The 21592-nt window shown below is 37.6% G+C and overlaps 1 protein-coding gene across 16 annotated transcripts in view; it reads left to right on the top strand.

Moving 5' to 3' along the window:
- LOC149794480 (uncharacterized) overlaps positions 1 to 21592 on the top strand; it is a 167536-nt gene that overhangs the window by 33464 nt on the left and 112480 nt on the right. For 15 of the 16 annotated variants that reach the window (XM_089968730.1, XM_089968727.1, XM_089968726.1 and 12 more), the window contains exons 3-4: positions 10302 to 10352; positions 21049 to 21099. In XM_089968730.1, the coding sequence (XP_089824856.1) occupies positions 10302 to 10352; positions 21049 to 21099 (102 nt within the window). The remainder of the gene's footprint in view (positions 1 to 10301; positions 10353 to 21048; positions 21100 to 21592) is intronic. The other variant, XM_089968716.1, reaches the window with a different exon arrangement.

Below are 21592 nucleotides of genomic sequence, written 5' to 3'. Positions count from 1 at the left end.
GTCATATAAGTTTTGTATTTTGTACGGCTTGTAAAGATTTCTACTTTAGAAAATGTGAAGTATCACAAGTTATTATCACAAACAGAAGTGGAACATAGGGGCTTGCAAGAAAGAAAATAACCCAGACAGTTGGTGTCATCAAGAGTGCTAGAGACGGTACCCGAACTTGCTTGCCTGCTTACTTGAATTAAAGTGATTTTCGCTCTAATGGAGCATGTATCACTGGTTTAATAACGCACCGCGTGATTTTTAATTACTCCTGGGGAAGGAAAGAGAGCCTCATTCCCCAGGCTTTTATGTACTCACAGACTATTTTTAAATTTAGTCACTCAGGTGTAGGACTAACTAGTCCTTAACAACCTGACTGAAAGACTTTAAACATGAGTGGGAATTGTCTCACCACACACTCATTTTTCTGTCCGAGCGTGGTAAAGGAGGAAAAAGGTGCTCAGCAAGACAGCCATGGATGTTAAGTACTCACCAAAACGCTAGCCCGTACTTATTTCAAATCAAGTCCCGTTTTTGCTAATGGACAATAAAAGGTACCAATAATGTGTTAACCACCTGTGCAATTAGTTCAAATCTAACGAGTCTGTTAAATTTCCTACTTCCTAACATATCTGTCTAATATTAGTACTTAGTGTACATAAAAATAGCCATACTGATCTTATTTTAAATTATTATGTCTAAGCGACATATACCAGTTTGGTCACTGTTAGGTTTAAAAAGTTAAGTTTGTTGTGGTGTTCCAATGGGTCAAGTTTGTTTCGAGAATAGTTTAGTCAAGGAGGGATACCAAGCCAAATATGGTTCCCTATTTAATAAAAAGCAATCTTCTGGAGCCCTAAAAAAATGTCTGTTTTTTCTGTTAGAAGGTAACACGTCTCTCTTTTGCTTTCACGTTCTTTCCCGCACTCCTAGTCTCATGATTCTTGATATCAGGAAATGCGTAGCCATGATGTGCGGTAATGTAAGCAGCGATTTCTACCAGTTGACTGAGGGGGTATCCAGTGTAGGCTTGTCTGTAGAATTGGGGAAGAACTCTGACCCCTAATCCCCATTGAGAAGGTCTTTGGTTTAAAGGTGTCTAGAGATTTGTAGGCAACGTATTGTATGGCTGTAATAAACTGCCCTGCTATGTTGACGTCATACAATGCTTGATCTAGCCCCATTTCGGTGTACTTCTCAACGAGGGTCAGCGTCCCCCTCCTCCTCAATCGCCTCAATTTCCTCTTCTGGTTCTGATACTAATTCTTCAGTTGAGGTAGATAGTTTCAAATCCGCTGATATGGTGTCTGTCGCTGTTATTGTTGTTGTAGTTGTTCTTTCAGCTGAGATTGCCTGTAGTATCGGATTGAGAAAAGAACGTAGTGCCTCCGATAATTACCTCTGAGTTTGCCATACCGTTTGTGTAACATAATTGGACCTTTGTTTTGCCACCACTCTTTCCGGGACGGGTTGTTTGTTAGGTATAGTCGGCTGTTGACTAGCTGTTATTTGTGTTCTCGAGGTGGGTGGAGTGCTAACTGGCTAGGTCTGCATTTCTTGCTCCCGCTGCTGTTGCGTATATTTCTTCCCTCCACACCGAGTTCTGGACCTAATTCTTTAAATTTCGTTGTACCCGAACTTACATTATCCATATTATCACCAACAAAAGAAAACAAAACGCACAGACCTAAAAGAAACACTCATTCACTTTTTACAGAACATTACTATTTTTAAAATTTTGATAAGCGACGGAAACGAACAACTTAGAGTCACACTTTCTAACCAAGATAAAGAAATCATGTGCTGATAGACTCACTTCTGTATTTTTTCTTCTAACTGACTAACGTATCATAGGCAATGGAATGTGATTTCTTTTCGAGAGTATGGGGTAGCCCTGAATTTTTTTTTTGGGAAGTTGAAGCTATGGCGATCGCTTAGGTTATAAGATGACGGCCTCCTCTGACGACAGGCTTTCTCACAGGATAAGGTCTGCTTCTTCGGAAAGAGAAGAAGAACTCTTTGGTGTCGATAAAACTGTTAACAAAGCCTCTGCCAGGTTCATGCTGCTGCTGCTGTTGCTGCTCTCTCTGCTGTTTATGAAGTCTGTACTTCTCCGTCCATTCTTCTTTCTCCTTCTTGAATTCCTCCTTGAAGAGCTCTTCTTTCAGGTCTTCAGTGACTTTCAACATTATGATATTGTCTATCTCTTCAGGTCTCGGTATCAGACTTGTCGTGACCCTATGCAAATTCACATAGGCTTCGTTCAACTTGGCTTATCTTGAGCACATCTTCGTAGGAAGATGAGTCGACAATGGATGGACAGACTGGAGACACAACACAACACAAAATTTTTGAATTCAAAATTGTTGTGTTGTGTTGTGTCTCCAGTCTGTCAAAATTTTTGAATTCAAAATTGTTGTGTTGTGTTGTGTCTCCAGTCTGTCCATCCATTGTCGACTCATCTTCCTACGAAGATGTGCTCAAGATAAGCCAAGTTGAACGAAGCCTATGTGAATTTGCATAGGGTCACGACAAGTCTGATACCGAGACCTGAAGAGATAGACAATATCATAATGTTGAAAGTCACTGAAGACCTGAAAGAAGAGCTCTTCAAGGAGGAATTCAAGAAGGAGAAAGAAGAATGGACGGAGAAGTACAGACTTCATAAACAGCAGAGAGAGCAGCAACAGCAGCAGCAGCATGAACCTGGCAGAGGCTTTGTTAACAGTTTTATCGACACCAAAGAGTTCTTCTTCTCTTTCCGAAGAAGCAGACCTTATCCTGTGAGAAAGCCTGTCGTCAGAGGAGGCCGTCATCTTATAACCTAAGCGATCGCCATAGCTTCAACTTCCCAAAAAAGAAATTCAGGGCTACCCCATACTCTCGAAAAGAAATCACATTCCATTGCCTATGATACGTTAGTCAGTTAGAAGAAAAAATACAGAAGTGAGTCTATCAGCACATGATTTCTTTATCTTGGTTAGAAAGTGTGACTCTAAGTTGTTCGTTTCCGTCGCTTATCAAAATTTTAAAAATAGTAATGTTCTGTAAAAAGTGAATGAGTGTTTCTTTTAGGTGTGTGCGTTTTGTTTTCTTTTGTTGGTGATAATATGGATAATGTAAGTTCGGGTACAACGAAATTTAAAGAATTAGGTCCAGAACTCGGTGTGGAGGGAAGAAATATACGCAACAGCAGCGGGAGCAAGAAATGCAGACCTAGCCAGTTAGCACTCCACCCACCTCGAGAACACAAATAACAGCTAGTCAACAGCCGACTATACCTAACAAACAACCCGTCCCGGAAAGAGTGGTGGCAAAACAAAGGTCCAATTATGTTACACAAACGGTATGGCAAACTCAGAGGTAATTATCGGAGGCACTACGTTCTTTTCTCAATCCGATACTACAGGCAATCTCAGCTGAAAGAACAACTACAACAACAATAACAGCGACAGACACCATATCAGCGGATTTGAAACTATCTACCTCAACTGAAGAATTAGTATCAGAACCAGAAGAGGAAATTGAGGCGATTGAGGAGGAGGGGGACGCTGACCCTCGTTGAGAAGTACACCGAAATGGGGCTAGATCAAGCATTGTATGACGTCAACATAGCAGGGCAGTTTATTACAGCCATACAATACGTTGCCTACAAATCTCTAGACACCTTTAAACCAAAGACCTTCTCAATGGGGATTAGGGGTCAGAGTTCTTCCCCAATTCTACAGACAAGCCTACACTGGATACCCCCTCAGTCAACTGGTAGAAATCGCTGCTTACATTACCGCACATCATGGCTACGCATTTCCTGATATCAAGAATCATGAGACTAGGAGTGCGGGAAAGAACGTGAAAGCAAAAGAGAGACGTGTTACCTTCTAACAGAAAAAACAGACATTTTTTTAGGGCTCCAGAAGATTGCTTTTTATTAAATAGGGAACCATATTTGGCTTGGTATCCCTCCTTGACTAAACTATTCTCGAAACAAACTTGACCCATTGGAACACCACAACAAACTTAACTTTTTAAACCTAACAGTGACCAAACTGGTATATGTCGCTTAGACATAATAATTTAAAATAAGATCAGTATGGCTATTTTTATGTACACTAAGTACTAATATTAGACAGATATGTTAGGAAGTAGGAAATTTAACAGACTCGTTAGATTTGAACTAATTGCACAGGTGGTTAACACATTATTGGTACCTTTTATTGTCCATTAGCAAAAACGGGACTTGATTTGAAATAAGTACGGGCTAGCGTTTTGGTGAGTACTTAACATCCATGGCTGTCTTGCTGAGCACCTTTTTCCTCCTTTACCACGCTCGGACAGAAAAATGAGTGTGTGGTGAGACAATTCCCACTCATGTTTAAAGTCTTTCAGTCAGGTTGTTAAGGACTAGTTAGTCCTACACCTGAGTGACTAAATTTAAAAATAGTCTGTGAGTACATAAAAGCCTGGGGAATGAGGCTCTCTTTCCTTCCCCAGGAGTAATTAAAAATCACGCGGTGCGTTATTAAACCAGTGATACATGCTCCATTAGAGCGACAATCACTTTAATTCAAGTAAGCAGGCAAGCAAGTTCGGGTACCGTCTCTAGCACTCTTGATGACACCAACTGTCTGGGTTATTTTCTTTCTTGCAAGCCCCTATGTTCCACTTCTGTTTGTGATAATAACTTGTGATACTTCACATTTTCTAAAGTAGAAATCTTTACAAGCCGTACAAAATACAAAACTTATATGACTTTGGCTTTTGACACTTGCACAGACTCTTCACTTTATAAGTGTCACGAGAAAATTGTATATCCAATTTTTACCATTTTCAAAAACACGCACACACTTGCAGCTTGACCAGAAATATGTATATCTTGTTTTGTGGATAAGTCACAGACAAGTCCAAGCATATATAGGTGGTTATGAACGTTAGGAATATCCCCTCCTTTTTTCAGAAATATCAAAGCTTGTATGTGCATTTTCCCTTTTCCACTCTATATTAGTGCTTAGATTTGTTCCAAAAAAAAAAAAAAAAAAAAAGGAACGAAATAATTTTGAAGAAAAAGAAACAACTGAATTTTGAATTCAGGTTTCTCTCTGTTTATAATTTTTTTCAAGTTGACGGTGCATGACAGAGTACATTCGCCTACCTTTCCAAAGTGAGAGGCATTTCTTCACATGTCATTGCCTTTGTTAAATTCGGTTTCATTGGTTAGTTATCGTTAATCTTTAATTTTTTCATGCATTTCTTTTTGATAGAAGATTTAAGGCTTTCTATTGTTGTAACGGTATTTATGTTGTTTGGTCTGTTGATGAAATTATCTATAGCAAAGTGCTTAAGATTTTTCAGTTTTTTTTTATTATTTCAAGCCCTACAAAAGGAGACCAAGTTTGTCTTCAAAGACGATTGAAACTCTAAATTACACGGGCGTGAAGGAAAACATCGTTGTGTTTAATCTAATCATGCTTGCCGTATCTCTTTGTGTTTTAGAGGTCATATTTCTTCTTAAGTAAATACACGCATCAATAGACAGACAGATTGGGTCATCATCCTTGAGTTTCACTGTACTTTCGGTTCTTTACTTCATACAAACCCCAAATTTATTAGTTTGAAAAAGTAAAGATAACATGCCCCTCAATACTGTAACACGTCTGTTCTGACTCTACCGATATGAGTGTTTATGTCGAAATGTTTAAGTGAGATATAAAAAAATGGTCAGCTTGAAAACGCTAACCAATACTGTGACGCTCAGTATTTTGATGTAGTAAGAGGAAATGGTACAACACACACAAAGAGGGCTTGTAAGTTCACATTTCAGTCTGTCTGCACTGTAATGGTAACAACGCAAGAACATAGGGATTATTATGCCACACAGCCTTAGAACAAAACAATGCATCACCCGTTGTAAGCCATTTCATTGGCTATACTTATTTTCTTACCGCGATCGCTTCGAATTGACTTGAGTAGCTATTCAGACAGTGACGAGAATGGCCATGCTTTACTGGGTCTATCCTATAGGCGATTTATATAAAAAAATATTTTTAAAAATTAAACTAATGCACGAACAATCGTACCATGGGTGATCCCATGGAAATTGTGTCCGTCTTATTGCAAAATACATCAACATTTAATTTAACCGTGCAGATCGCTAGAACAAACCTCTGATAATATACATTTTGAAAAGTGTTGTGTGACACGGATCACCATTGTCGCTTGGTGTCTGCTTTCTTGTTCGAAAAGAGATCGTTTCGTCTTGACTATAAAAATCTAATTTGACTAAGTTTTACGCACTACTTGAACTCACACATTTACGTTGTAGGTGTAAGCCGTCGTTCTCAGTTTTCTGGAAGTTCGTTTTTGCGTTTCTCAGATGTGATACTATTTTTTATGGACCGAACGAAATTTCTTTTGGCGTGAATCAGGACTCGTGGTTTTGTGGCATAATTGGAGAGCATTGATTAAAGCTCAGTTATGTCGTCTTCGAAATCGCTGACACGGATTTGAACTAAAACTTCAGGTTTTGTGTGAGGCGATCCGGTACATCATTGCTTTTTACTTCCTCAATGAAATCGTTTCATCTTATTGCAAAATTACATTTGACTAGGTTTCATACGCAGCAGGTCCATGTATATAAGGACAGTGTCTTAGCGTCAGAGTATTCATTCCGCTCTCAAACGATCAAGAAGATGGAAGAGTCAGCACGGATCGACCTGCTGGTCAAATATTTGCTTAAAGTCATACGAAAGCATAATTCACATGCGAAAGTGGCAACAAAACTTACTCTTTTGGTCGTTGATTTGATGAGAGTCATACGAAAGTGTGTAAGTGCTAATGAAGTTTGCTATATCTGCAAAGGTAAATGGGTATTTGTCTCCAGAATACCTGCTTCGTCTAAGAAAGAGAGACAAAAGTCAAGATACCTAATATCGTTTTCAGGAGAAAGGACACTGGAATTCAGAGTGCCCTACGAGAAAAGAGAAGAAACAAAAACAAGACGAAACAGAGAAGAGGGATTCAGAAGAAGAAGAAATTGAAGATGATGAAGAACTTGTGCCAGAAAAAGCATGGAAATGGAAAAATTGACAATGTGAACCGATGCATTGGCCCTGATGTGAAATTTCATACTACCTTCTAAAAGAGAATAGACCAGAAAGAAAACGTAAGTGTCTCTTGGTCTTGACATTGTATAATAAGGATGGCGTGTTTTGTTTTTACTCACACTTTATGAAATTGTGCTCTTTCACCTCTCTCTATCCCTCTGGATCATGTTTTAGTTAGAATTGAAATGGAAGGATGTTTTCCTTCACGCACGCTCTTTAGGCATGCAAGTCCGTAAACAATAGTCAGTCTATTCGTCCATCATTTTGTGTCTTGATGTTTCCTAAATCACACGCTGATGCCATAAAATAACGGGTTAAATGGGTTTTGTAGTGTTGGGAGTGGGGGGTGGTTGGGGTGTAGGTGTTTGGCAGAGTTGGTCATTGCAGGTGAGGGCTTAGGTGCTTTCATAAAACTTTTTCTTCTTCACTCTGTGTTGATGGAATATAATGGGTGATTTTCTTCACTCTCTGTTGATAGTATATATATAAATGGTTATTTCTTCACTGCGTGTGGATAGTGTATAATGGTTTTCTTCTTCTTCCCTCTGTGGTGTGCGTGTGTGTGTGTGTGTGTGTGTTCGCGTACGTTGTGTAGATCGTATATTTGGTTGTTTTTTCTTCTTCCTCCCGAGTGTGGATAGCATATTTGGAGTTTGTATGCGTTAGCGACGTTGTGTGGATAGTATATTTTGGGTTTGTATGCGTTCGCGTACGTTTGTGTGGATAGTTTATTTGGGGTTTGTATTATCTCCCTTCTGTGTTGATAGTATATTTGGAGTTTGTTTTTTCCTCTTCCCTCTGTGTGTGTGTGTGTCTGTGTGTGTGTGTGTGTGTATGTGTGTGTGTTCGCGTACGTTGTGTAGATCGTATATTTGGTTGTTTTTTTTCTTCCTCCCGAGTGTGGATAGTTTATTTGGGGTTTGTTTTTTCCTCTTCCCTCTGTGTGTGTGTGTGTGTGTGTGTTCGCGTACGTTGTGTAGATCTTATATTTGGTTGTTTTTTCTTCTTCCTCCCGAGTGTGGATAGCATATTTGGAGTTTGTATGCGTTAGCGACGTTATGTGGATAGTATATTTTGGGTTTGTATGCGTTCGCGTACGTTTGTGTGGATAGTTTATTTGGGGTTTGTATTATCTCCTTCTGTGTTGATAGTATATTTGGGGTTTGTATGCGTTAGCGACGTTGTGTGGATAGTATATTTGGGGTTTGTATGCGTTCGCGTACGTTTGTGTGGATAGTTTATTTGGGGTTTGCATTATCTCACCTCTGTGTTGATAGTATATTTGGGGTTTGTTTTTTCCTCTTCCCTCTCTGTGTGTGTGTGTGTGTGTGTGTGTGTGTGTGAGTGTGAGTGTGAGTGTGTCTGCGCGCGTATGTTGTGTGTGTGTGTGTGTGTATTGGTCTCTGTTTGTCCCTATAAAACTCACTTTATCCCTATCAGATACACTCTACCTACCTACCTACAGTAGCGCGTATTCAGGTCAGCCACTTGCAACACTGTTGCCATTTATCCCCTAGTGTTCAGTACAGTGACGTCACTGACGCTGAAAATTTTGAGACTATAAATATCGACTTGGGGATTTCCACATTTTGTAGGTATACATATATACTAGAATTCATAAACAGGAACGTCACTCAAGCTGAGGCTATAAAAAGATAGTGGGATTTTCCAAAGGAAAAACCCACAAGTTGGAGCTATAAATAGATAGTGGGATTTCATAGGAATTTCAGCTGATTATAGATACATAGGTATTTATTCACGATCGTCACAGAAGTTGATATTGTAAGTAGTTACTAATTTTATCCATTTTAGTCTAAACCATTGTAACTTAATTTTCGGGGATATGTTTATTTTCCTTTAAATTCTGGGACAATTTCGTCATTTTAGCATTACTTTTAGTCACATCCATTTTGTCGTTGAGCATTTCCTTGATTATAGCTATTTATAGCATCATTACAATTATGCAAATTTTTGAACACCCCAGCAAGATTTCAGGTCTTGGTAATGCTTTATATATAAATCTCACGCTTGTACTAGTGTATGTATGTTTCTGTCTCTGTTGTGTTTGACCCTCTACCATCATTGTCCCTAGACAATCCCACCATGTTCAATTCCCCTTGACGCTCTAGAGACCCACCATGTTCAATTTCCATATGTTCAATTCCCCTTGTCCCTAGATAGACTCACACTTTATTCCCCCATGTGCAATTCCCCTTGAGGCTAAAGTGACCCAAGACTTTTTCTCCATGTTCAATTCCCCTTGAGGCTATAGTGACCCAAGACTATTTCCCATGTTAAATTCCCCTTGAGGCTATATTGACCCACGATTTTTCTCCATGTTAAATTTCCATTGAGGCTATAGTGACCCAGGGGTCTCTGTAATGCTAATTCCCATTGAGACTCTAGTGCCCCACTTAACTACTAACAAGGTTTAAACAATACTGAAAATTTTTTTTTTATATATATTTCCTTACAATAGTAATGGGAAAATATGACTTCACATTTATCACTTTCCACTTATTACAAATTGTAGTTCACTTAAGCAGTTATTATTTCTGAAAAACATGTTTTCTACTCGTCCGCGTTCTTTGGCGAACATAGTTCAGAAATATTCCAAGCACTATTACTCTTGCGTAACTCAGTTCAACATACTCTTTTACACGTATCATATGAAGTTCTATTAGGTATTTTTGACTGTCTCCACATTGATTGAAACAAATATCAAAGCGATTCAACTTGCATTATTTCTAGAACTTCACAAGATTGTAAACTCGAACGCTTATAAATTGATGTATTCATCGCATACTATCTGATTCGTTCTCTGGGTGTATATTATTTCATATATTTATCATACAAGCTTCTGTATAACAGTTTCCTTCCATTTCGTTCCATTCAGTCATCGTACTTACGTTTCTTTCTCCGTGTTGTATATGTTCCTGCCATAGTTTAAATGTTGGATCTAATGAACTTGCAAAATCTGGTATCCTTAATATTCAACTTTTGAGCCATTGTACTTTGAAGTAAATTACTGGCACTAACATGTGAAATGCCACTGTTATTAGGAATAACCAACAGAGCGACAAGACATTCGTTATCGTCGATTAAGAAACATACGACCTGTCCCTCCAAAGTTTTAAATGAATCTAAAACTGTGTTAATACTGGTACTTTATTCAAGACAATTTCATATCGTTTACTATACTTTATTTTTCAGCGTCAGTGTCAAGTATAAGCAAATGGCCTCAAACCTCATCAACTAGCACAAGTAAGCTAATATTAACCTTTTCTTATACCTCATAGTATTGACACTGTGTTAAAATGTAATTAAATATTAACAATAACGAGTCACAAAATTGTTTTCTTTGATAAATGCTTTGTAACAATTTCCTGAAAGCTGCCATAATTCTTAACCATTTCTTATTTTTCAATGCAACGATAACCTCGATATCAGTAGTACTTTCTTTTCCCGCTTATGTTTTGAAATATTGATTGGTTGGTTCTTCTTCACCTTGTTGAACGTAATCATTAGTAAAGTCTATAATATATTTGTGTCTGAAACTATTCCTTGATTCAGGCATCTTTTTTTTACTCTGGACAAGTATGGTAATGTACGTTTCAGGAAGGCATGTTCAAAATAACAATTTCGCAAAGGGTGATACACGGTTCGAAATTAGTAAGATATAACCATAACAGACCCATGCAGTCTGTTTCAGAAAATGGGTTCCTTGAAAGCAAACACTATATTTGCTAATATGTACAAATTTCCCAGTGGAGACCCATTGTTCAACCAGTGGTACAAAAAATGACCAAGCACCAGGAGGGGGCGGCTGACAGTCCCGTAATTTAGGTTTATTTTTACAATTATGTCTAAAGTTTCCTAAGGGCTGCGCGACAAAGCCTTTCCCATGCTGCATTTCCCAAAGATGATTCCAGCCGACACTATCTTCCACCACTATACGCTTATCTACTGACCAGTCCTTTGCTGCTGTGATGTGTCCGGCAACCAGTTATGCCCCTGTGAGTTACCGGAATGTCTGAGTGCAGGAACAATTAATTAGAACTGTTATAATTCTAATAATAATGATTCGAAACAATGGCTGATAATGGGGAAAATCGAGTATTGTGGACAGTAATATATCAATGAGCACCATTAGATACGCATCCTTGGATATGTCTTTCTCCCTGGCATTGTACCCACGGCATTGCGGAACGATGCCACATTGGATGCGATATCTTTGCCATGGTGAGCTTTGCTCACAGCAATCAAAGGTTGCCCTGTACTGTCTTATACTTTTGTGCGTCAACGAGCACACGTACCGGTGATTGCACGGCTTCGGGTTTGGTGGTAACTTGGCGCCTCTAACGTATCGGTACGCACACTACATCGCAAACAATATAAGCTTACATACATCAATAACCAATGGGGACAAATTAATCTAGTGAATTCCGCATTGTTGACTTTAGAACGACTCTAGACCTGCCCGTGGTCAAACACAAGTCGGCGTTACGAAATAGTGTCCTTGCGATTATCATAGGGCCATCTGGTTCAGGTCAAACACAGTTGCTGTTGAATCTAGTTATGAGAAAGTTCAGGTGGGACAAGTTATATTTGGATGCAACAACTGCGGATGAGTAGCCGTATTACAAAGTGTTGCGGAATTGCAACGATGCTGCAAGGGATATGATTGGCAGCCAGGACACAGCTGAATTTAGCTCGGACATCAATCAAACACCGCTCATCGTAGACATTGATGGCACCATCAACAATTCAGATGTGTTCGAGGCCACAAAGGTTGAAAAACAATCAAACCTGGAAAAAAGTATTTTCCAAAGGCACCTGGTACAACGATACACATAGATTTCGAAGGTTCTCAGGGATAAAGCAACATGTTATTGATGTTTAACGGGTTATACTCACACACAATGAGAATATTTCATATTGCATGACATATCGGCGAAATAGATTTCAATAATGTATAAAACAAATTCACACCCACAAGCAACCAAAGCCGGATTTATTGCAATCATGATTGCATCGCAGCCTCTATACCGGATTGGCACTGATACGATATATTCGCAGAGAACCTGCGTTCTCCAACCAGCTACGCTCGCAACGCGAACGCCTCATTTGGGCAAAGACTAATTTTTGTGTGTGGCGACTGCGCCGCATAAGTTATCGTTCGGCATCTAGCCATATACGTATCTACTTACTTCTGGATAAGATGGTACAATTTCCGATCCAACAACTCCTTTTCAAACTCTGTTCCAAGTGCCCCTAATAAAAACGGCAGTAACTTTTACCGTATTCTGAATGTACTTTCGTAAAAGATCGGAACATGAATAATCCTGTTCAAGACAAGCAGGTCTGTGGATTTTACGAGCATTATTTTTTTTTGTACTGAAGTACATTCTAATGTTTTCATTCATTTCCTCTTCAGGAACTATTATTTCATTAATTATTAATTCCTAATTTTCCAAAATATATTGAACTTTCAAGTACATGAGGTTTTATAATGATTGTTCTATACCTCCATTGTTGTTACAAGCTTTATTTTGTTCTTACCTCAATGACGCGACTAAACTAACTCAAAATGTCTTGCTATTAGCATTGTAAGATAAAAGATAACCTTCTATCGCCTTGATTTGATAATTTATAAATGGTCCAAAATCCAACGCTCGTATACTCAAAATATCCACCATCGGCACATTCTGCTGCGTATTAGATTATGTGAACGCACAGACGATCAGACATGGCACTTTTTGTATTTTATGCACCACCTTCTCAGACAAATAAAACATAATCTCACAGATTTAAAGAGATTACACTGGTCTACAAATTTATAGAAGACGTCTGCTTCAGACGTAAATGGTGTATATTATGGATTTTGATGTGATGAATTCAAATACGACAATTACAAATCTGAGTCGCTACTGTTTCAAGGATATTTAAAATTTTACATTTTACGTTTATGTCTATTGTGTAGATAGCAGAGTTTTAATCATAAATTGTAAACCTGGGTATTTACATATGTTTATGGTTGCTTTACGTGATAATATTGTACCTGTCATATTTATGTAACACTGTAGAAAACAGCATAATGCTTATATAAATAAAATATATTATGAAACAAAGAGCAACAAACTTGTATGTATGTATATGTACATAGTTTACTCCTTATTCAGTGTTTACTCGGTGCTTCTTAGCCGGTCTCTTGTATTCATTAAATGGAGCAACAATTGTCACTGTCCAGTACCAGCCTGCAAGCATTGATTGGCTCCATTGGCTCTGTTAGTGTTTCACAATTGCTGCAATGTTCTGGTGAAAGCGCTTGCCGTGCTCGTTGCTCACTTCTCTGTGGAAACAAATATATGAGTGTGCAAAAAATGTATCTTTAGTGACATGTTTCAACCAAGGCTTTTGTATGCTTTGAGGAGGTTTTCCACCACGTTCCTGTAGTTGTCTACCTTGGTGTTTCAGAGAAAATGTGTTGCCGCTAAATGGAAGGCTTTCCATGCCGTCGTTTCCTTGCCACCCAGTGCACGGTCAAATGCGTCATCTCAAAGAAGTTCTCAAATCGAAGGACCAACAAAGACTTCTTCTTTTATCTTAGTTTCACTTAAACTTGGGATTTTGTTTACTGAGGTATTTGAAAGCAGCTTGCTTTTTGCCGACTTACCTTACATAATTCATCATCAGACCCAGCTTGATGTGCAAGGATGGTAACGAATTCTTCCTTGATTCAACAAGTAATGGATGCTGAAAATTTTTCCTCCCAAAATACAGTGACTGTCGGAGCGGTCAATCTAACTTGATGTAGCGGTGATCTCTCACACAACTATCCCATACTCAGAGAAAACAGTAGTACTTTGTGTATCCAGTCTGTAGACCAAGCAAGAGAGCAAGAACCTACAAATCACCACAAAGCTGCCACTTATGTTGGTTGTAGTTTATGCACATCAAATGTTGTATCATGTTTTCATATGTTTGTTTCATATGAACTGCAAGAACAATGGCAATTGATGGAAACATTGTCAGTATGCAGCAAAACAGATTTACGACTCGTCTTCTATGAATCAATGAACAGTCTCTTCTCATCTGGATCATGAACTATGTTGAGAGCTGCCATCACACCATCGATGCTGTTGCAGGCTACAAGATCACCGTCTATGAAGAGGAATGTGATAAGATCTTTTTGACGGTCACATAACATGGAAACCCTAACATCACCTGCCAGGAGATTCCACTGCTACAGCTTGGAGCCCAACAGCTCTGCCTTACTCTTGGATAGTTCCAAATTCCTGCAAAGGTCATTCAGTTCACATTGTGTTATGTGGTGTTGTGCAGAGGAGGAGGGTGTGAGTAAATATGGGTCATGTGGCATTAATGGTTTAGGACTAGAAGTTTCATCCTCTTCCTCGTCTGACTCAAGAGAGAATGAGTCCGGTACATCAGGAACCGACAGTCCTTCTCCGTGATGTACTTGGCGTATAGCTGACGGAATGTTTGGTAATGCACAGTCCATTTTTTATTCTTTGACACACCCTTCCAAACTGGAGGCAGCATGCAGAAGTAACAATTTCTGATATGATATGTTGGCTCAAATCATTGGCACTGCAAAAGGCATAAATTTCCTTTTCCTGTTGAACCACTGTCAAATATTTGTTACACAAAGGTTGCAGCATATGTGTTGGGCCTACCTTATGGCCTGATCTTCATGACTGCAGCCAAAATGAAGGTGATACGCTTTCTGAATCATTGTGGTTATACTGGGCTTTTGTGATGCAAAAGTCATTTTACCACAAACATCGCAGAAGTTATATGCATTGTTTACACAAATACGAGGCATCTCTGCTCACTTTGGCTACACAAAAACGCGTCCCTTGCAAAACCAAACACTGACAAATAAGAGAGTACGACACCGTATGATATCTAGAGCTGATATAGGGCAATTTGTTCAGCAGAGTGATATGTTTACTTATGATTTCATCATCCATGACTTATAGGAATAACATGATGTAATTCATATGAATTATGACACGATACCAATTTTATATTTTCTGATTTATAGTTTTGGCTAAAAGGCATGTACTGACCAAACCCATTTATAAATGTATTCATAGATCCAGTCAAAGATATTTTTTAGTCATTTCTGGTTTCAATTGAGATCCATTCCCTTTATAACTCACATATCTTTCGCCATCCCCAGGTCAAGGTTAGTATATACTGACTCAGTATCATATATTTAAAACTAGAACCAATCAACATTTCAAAGCATCATTTTCGTTCTCAGTGACCCAAAATTAGTAAAGTTCCAAGACATTTATTTTTGGAAGCACTTTTGCTGTATACTAGAGTTATATTATTTGCTTTAAATATATTTTTAGATCTGACATCCATGGTCCTCTATTCCATTTTATTACTATATAAATGATTTCAATTATATTAATATTAAGCGAAATCAAAACATATAAGATAATGTTTTTATTTCCCGTATCATTGCACATAGAACTGGAGAGTATTATCAGTGACATTTTAAATTTTGAACGCAGGGTTTATGCCTATAGAACGGCAGGTGTATAATGATGGAACATATTCATAGTCAACGACCATTGCAATTGCTATTGCTGGTGCATTTGGTCGCATCAGTTACATTGCATGCACCATGTGCCAATCTCAGTCTTCAAGTTCTCTCTCTCTATATATATCCCTCCTCTCTCTCTCTCTCTCTCTCTTGTCTTAGCTCCAGTTATAGGACACATTAACATAACAGCTTTCTGCTAATGATGTTAACTATTATGATAAACAGTATTAGCTCTCCATGATCATTTTAGTTCATCTTCAGATCTACATAAGTAGTTTCCACTGCGTGCCTTTATCATTTTCTACTTACACGTTACCAGGAAAAGTCTTTTACAGTTGTTATGTATTTATCATGTGTAATATGAAAATTAAAATTGGCCGAGTGGTCTAAAGCGCTTTCCGTTACGAATCACTGCCATCTCACCTATGTCTGCGTGGGTTCGAGTCTCGGATTCGGCTAATGTGGGTATCTGATAAAGCTTGCCAGTAGCTTCTCGAGGGTCGATGGTTCTTTCAGGGGTTTTCCTGGGTTCTTCCTTCACCAATAATACTGGCTCCCATGTATAGCCTATCGTTTGCTGAAAAATGGCGTTAAACCCCATAACAACAACAACAACAACAAGAACAAAATAAAAGAACTCAAACAACCTAATAACAGACACAACAAGTAATCACTTGAATTGTCATGCAAGTATTGTGTAGAATACAGTTGCCATGGGAATTTATGATCTTTTCTTATTAATGGGTGTTACTAATCACGAGAAAACACCCTTAAACTCAGTTTGTAATGGAACAGAAGATAGCTGCATACCTAAGTTTGCACACACACACACACACATGTAAAAACAAGCGTCGGAAGAGAGGTTATTTCAAGTAATATTAGGGCTTTCTGGATCATATACTTATCAAGCGATTTAATAAAATTTACAATGTCAATTCTGCAATCAGAAGTGGGATTCAGATAATTAAATATATGAGAAACGTGTCATGTGGTGGAAAAATATAACACAGCTTTACCTTCTTGACTTTTGCATCAATGGTTGGGATCAAGAGGAAACGAACTGAGCCGGAGTTTAAGCTAATTGTTTGTAAACGGTCTCCACTGTTCGTCGAGGTTTTTGTTTCTCAGCTAGAAGATATTGTGCATAATCTTCCTCTTCTTCTTCCTCTTCTTCTCAGATAAGTAGTAGTAGTAGTAGTAGTAGTAGCAGCAGCAGCAGTAGTAGTAGTAATGTTATTATTGTCTGGCTGAAATATGTTTACGTTTCGGTTGAATCTAATAAATTTGTAATATTCACATTTCTAAAATAATTAAAATGATTCAAGATTTAGAAATGCATAATACGATGGACATACTTAATACAGAGATTCTCCTCTTCTGTCTTTTTGTGGCGCCAATACGAGCTTACACACGACATTGTTATAAGTTGTCTTCACTGTTATTCGCAGTCCTCACTTTAAAGAGTTCTCACTTACTACGCTACTACTGCTACTAATATTACTCCGTTACGGATCACTGCCATCTCACCTCTGTCTGCGTGGGTTCGAGTCTCGGATTCGGTCAATGTGGATATGTGAGAAAGCTTGCTAGTAGCTTTTCGTCGGTCGGTGGTTCTTTCCGGGGTTTTCTCGGGTTCTTCCTCCACTATTAAAACTGACCACCATGTATAGCCTATCGTGTGCTGAAAAATGGCGTTAATCCCTACAACAACTACAACAACAGCGACTAATACTACTACTCTTGACAAGTAATCAGTATTCCGTTGTGTTTTCTTTTATTTCTTCCTCATTTTCTTTTTCCTGTTTTTCTTCTTGTTAATTTTCTCAGTATCACCATTACTTTCGTTTATTCCTTCGAATCAAACATCACTCGCTCATTTTCACAATTTATTTCCCATGTTGCGTCAATATTCTACAGTCAGCATGAAGTATTTGATTCTCAAAACGTTTAAACGTCCGATTCGTTTTCTTTTTCCTATTTTCTTTCTTCTTTCTCTTTATCGTTAATTATTTTAATAGTTTTATTTATTTTCCCTCTTTATATAAAATATTTTAATTTTGTGAAAAGCCTCCCGGTTTCTATTTAAAGTTTTTAATATGTAACTTATTATTATGCACAGTTGATTATTAATAGCCACAAAAGGCATATAACTTCATTTTGTAGCGGACACACTCTGGGGATGTGAATTCATTCACGCGGTCTATAACCATAAGCCTGTAATAAATCTTAACTCCGTTCAAAAGAGCAAATATATGTAGTTTTATGTGATACAAATAAAATATATGTACAGTATGTACGTTGTATCAGTGATATACCGCTCATATAATGTTTTCATTAAAAGGAAGGCCTTGTTTCTTTTTAATACGAAATGTATACATCTCGTGGTATATAATTATTACAGCGTTCAAACTAAATAAATATTATATTTATCGATCTATTGCGTTGGGAATAGTGAGTGAGGAATATGAATGATTCTTGTAGGTCCGTGTGTTTCCTTTTCAATTCGATTTTATTCTTCTGTGTAATCTAGATAGCGATATTTTCTTTCACGGCCGCATCCCCATTTCAATGCATGTTTTCCTTCGCAACCGCGCTTAAAGGGTATTAATAGGTACAGCAGATTTCTTGCCCCAATGACATGTTCGATTGCATTGCCTATCACGTGCTTACCAAAGTTAAGGCGTATTTATAATTCGCATGTTAGTTTGACTGCGTCGCTGATCTTTTTATCTGCACATATATTGGACCCTGTGGGAAAGCACATCCAATCTGACATTATGGCTTATATTGTCTATAAATAAATTGACGCCTTTGTTGACATCACCGCCGTCTTGCCGACTTCGGTGAAGTCACCAAAGGCTTCAATTTATTTGATATCACTACATGTGGAAATAACATTGTCTTCGACCCGCCCACCCTCACAAAAACCATGCCATGTTTTTGAAGATTCATTGACTGTTTTGTGTTTTGGCAAATTACAGTGATGTATCAGACTGAATCTTTTTCTAAAACAATAACTCCTATTTTCTGCTAGTTAGATGAGAGATCGAAGGTCCTGCATACCCCAAAGGAAAGGTTATTACCAGATTCTCCAAACACGACATTGTCGTCGTAGGTTATTACCTGATGTGTTTCTCCAAACACTACATTGTCAGAGTAGTAGAAGTCGCGATCACCACCTCTAGAGGGCAATACTTTTAGTTGCTGTTCCGACGGTGAAAGCGCAATTAATCCCTGACGATTGAGGGTTGGCCTAGGATGCTATAGGTTCTTCCATCACTCGATATCCATCTGCTTTGTATCCTCGTTCCACCTCAGTCTGATCCGATATGTGTCAATCGCAAATAACGCGCAGTTACTCCCACACCATTGGTTAATATTCCTTGCAGATTAAATGCACTTACTGTACGAGCTGTTCCAACATTTCGGCCAACCTAGATAGACAGGTAACACTAATGATTCTGTCTTTCTATTCCCCCATGATTTGTTTATGTTCCTTTAAGCTAAGTAAAGTGTGAGTTCTAATTGTGAAAGCGATTATCCGCAGCGGACAAAAGATAAACAAGTTCTGTATTCATAGAGAGATCAAACCATCAGAACGTAAAATTCAATGTCATTTTGTATTATTTATAGTATATGCAGATCTGATTATCTTGTGTAATAGCTGACGAATGATATAAGCTGTCTTTTGACAATAGGATTTAGTAAAGTATTATAATATTTAAAGGCTATATCCAAGTACAAATCTAGTCAGAGGCAATGATATTAAACATATTCGTTCTTTTTAACTCCGTTCAGTTAATAAACAGTACCATTATTTTAAATTATACAGGTAGCGAAAATGAATGTTGGAATTTAAACAAACACTGCCCATTCTTATCGTAGAGAAGATGATCATGCAAAATAAGTAATAAACGTGATTTATTCAACGCCAAACAACCCGGTACGTCTCTTGAATCAAAAACATGTTTAGCCTTACATACGTCTACTGCAAGCGTATGGGTACGGATTATTAAATACTGATTAATAATTGATGCTTTACAATGTGTGGTATCACTGATTATTTGGCACAAGAAATATTTTGGCAGTTGCTACTAGAGATATTTGAATAACAGATACGTTATATGAAGGAGGTGGTATTCAGCTACTACTGACCAATGTCCGTCACCTTAATGAGGACATAGAACCGTACAATAATACGTAAAGGTCCACTTGAATCAAGAGACTGCAAACTTATTGTACATTTTTCTGAGTTATTAACACGGGACAGAACAGTCTTAAATCGATAGAAACTTGAATTGCTATTGTAGATAACTAACATCAGAACGCGAGTCCTTGAAACGGGTGAAAATCAAAAGATTTAGGGATTTTCACTCCCCAGAGCTGGAAGGTAGATTTAAATTGGATTGGGATAATTATATAATGGTCAAGCTTACCGTGAGATTCCTTTGACCGATTATATCAATTCTCCTACAAGTTTTAAAATATTTATAGTTGATAGTTATGGATATATATATATATATATATATATATATATATATATATATATATATATATATATATATATATAACAGAGGTTGGCTTCAAAGGCAAAAAGGTACTTCCTCGGCCGTGACCGTCAAAAAGCATTATTCACTTTAATGATCAGTTACATAATTTTTACAGAATACGTCTTCCGATTTAAATTGCCATTTGGTACAACTATTATGCCCGAATTAAATCTTTCCTATGACGAATGTATGGTTTTAAAACAATTATCAACCTTGATGTGTTAGAGATATCCAATAGAGGTCAGTATAGGTTCTTATAGTTCTGAACAGCGCGAATGTTAGCTTATAGATTTATGGATTTACGTGTGGCATACAAGGGTAGACGCGTTTCTCCAAAATGAACAAGCGAAGAGCGATACGGTACAAAATATATTTCCGACACTTTATGTTTTGAGAATATTGAAACCTATGTTGGAAGTTAAAGCCACATTATGAACTATATTTTATAAATATAAATGAAATGATATATTCGATTAATTTAATACATATTTTAACGACTTTCACAGGCTTATTGTTTTACAGTGACTAATACAATATTTCGTATGATATTTTAGTAAAAGCAAGTACTGACAACAAATATCCTTTTCAAGACTACACAGCAATTTCGACCCACCTGTTACAATTTTGGATTTTAAAGTTCTGGGTGAATAACCGTGTGAAACGAAGTTTGTTTGTAATCTGGACCTGGTTATAATATCTAGCTATTGCTGAGAGAATTGAAATAATAATCATGTTTCCATTGCAAGGCATTGCTCATCTGAGGATGTCTTTGAAAGAAACAATTGCCAAATACACCAAAAAATCCTTTATTTCAATTCTATTATTTCAGTACTTACTCCGAACAGTACCAGTTCAGTTACACCTACATCTATGATGACCGGTAAATCTAATTTTATCATTTGTCCAATAATACAAAAAAAAATATATATGCTTTGAATATAATAATAATAATACAACTAACTCGTATTATATCCATGTGTAACAACAGTAAGAAAAAAAAACTAATTCTCCAATGGCCATGAAATGGCTGTTTCATTCAAATCATTTTATGTCGTAAATTGCATTTGATCTGCGTGATAATAATTTGTGCTAATAATTGCAAACTTGCCTTAAGGTTTTAAAGAAGCGTGAAGTTTACGAGGCTTCAAATGCAAGGGACGTTTTGACACCTCCAGCTAATATTCGTAATTGTCAGCAGAATTCTCTTTCGTTCATACAGATATAAAAGCTCCATCCAAGGCAACATCCATACGAAATAGCTAATTGTCTTTACAATGATAACATTGTCATACTCATTGGTATATTTCGCTCTTTTTTCAGATTATACTCCATACAACAGCAGATCTGCCACAAATCGTACTAAAGAAAGTCAG

Source organism: Sinohyriopsis cumingii, chromosome 8, assembly GCF_028554795.1.
Source record: "Sinohyriopsis cumingii isolate HCF-2022 chromosome 8, ASM2855479v2, whole genome shotgun sequence".
Classification (NCBI taxonomy): Eukaryota; Metazoa; Mollusca; class Bivalvia; order Unionida; family Unionidae; genus Sinohyriopsis; species Sinohyriopsis cumingii.
This window is presented reverse-complemented; position numbering and strand designations above follow the sequence as displayed.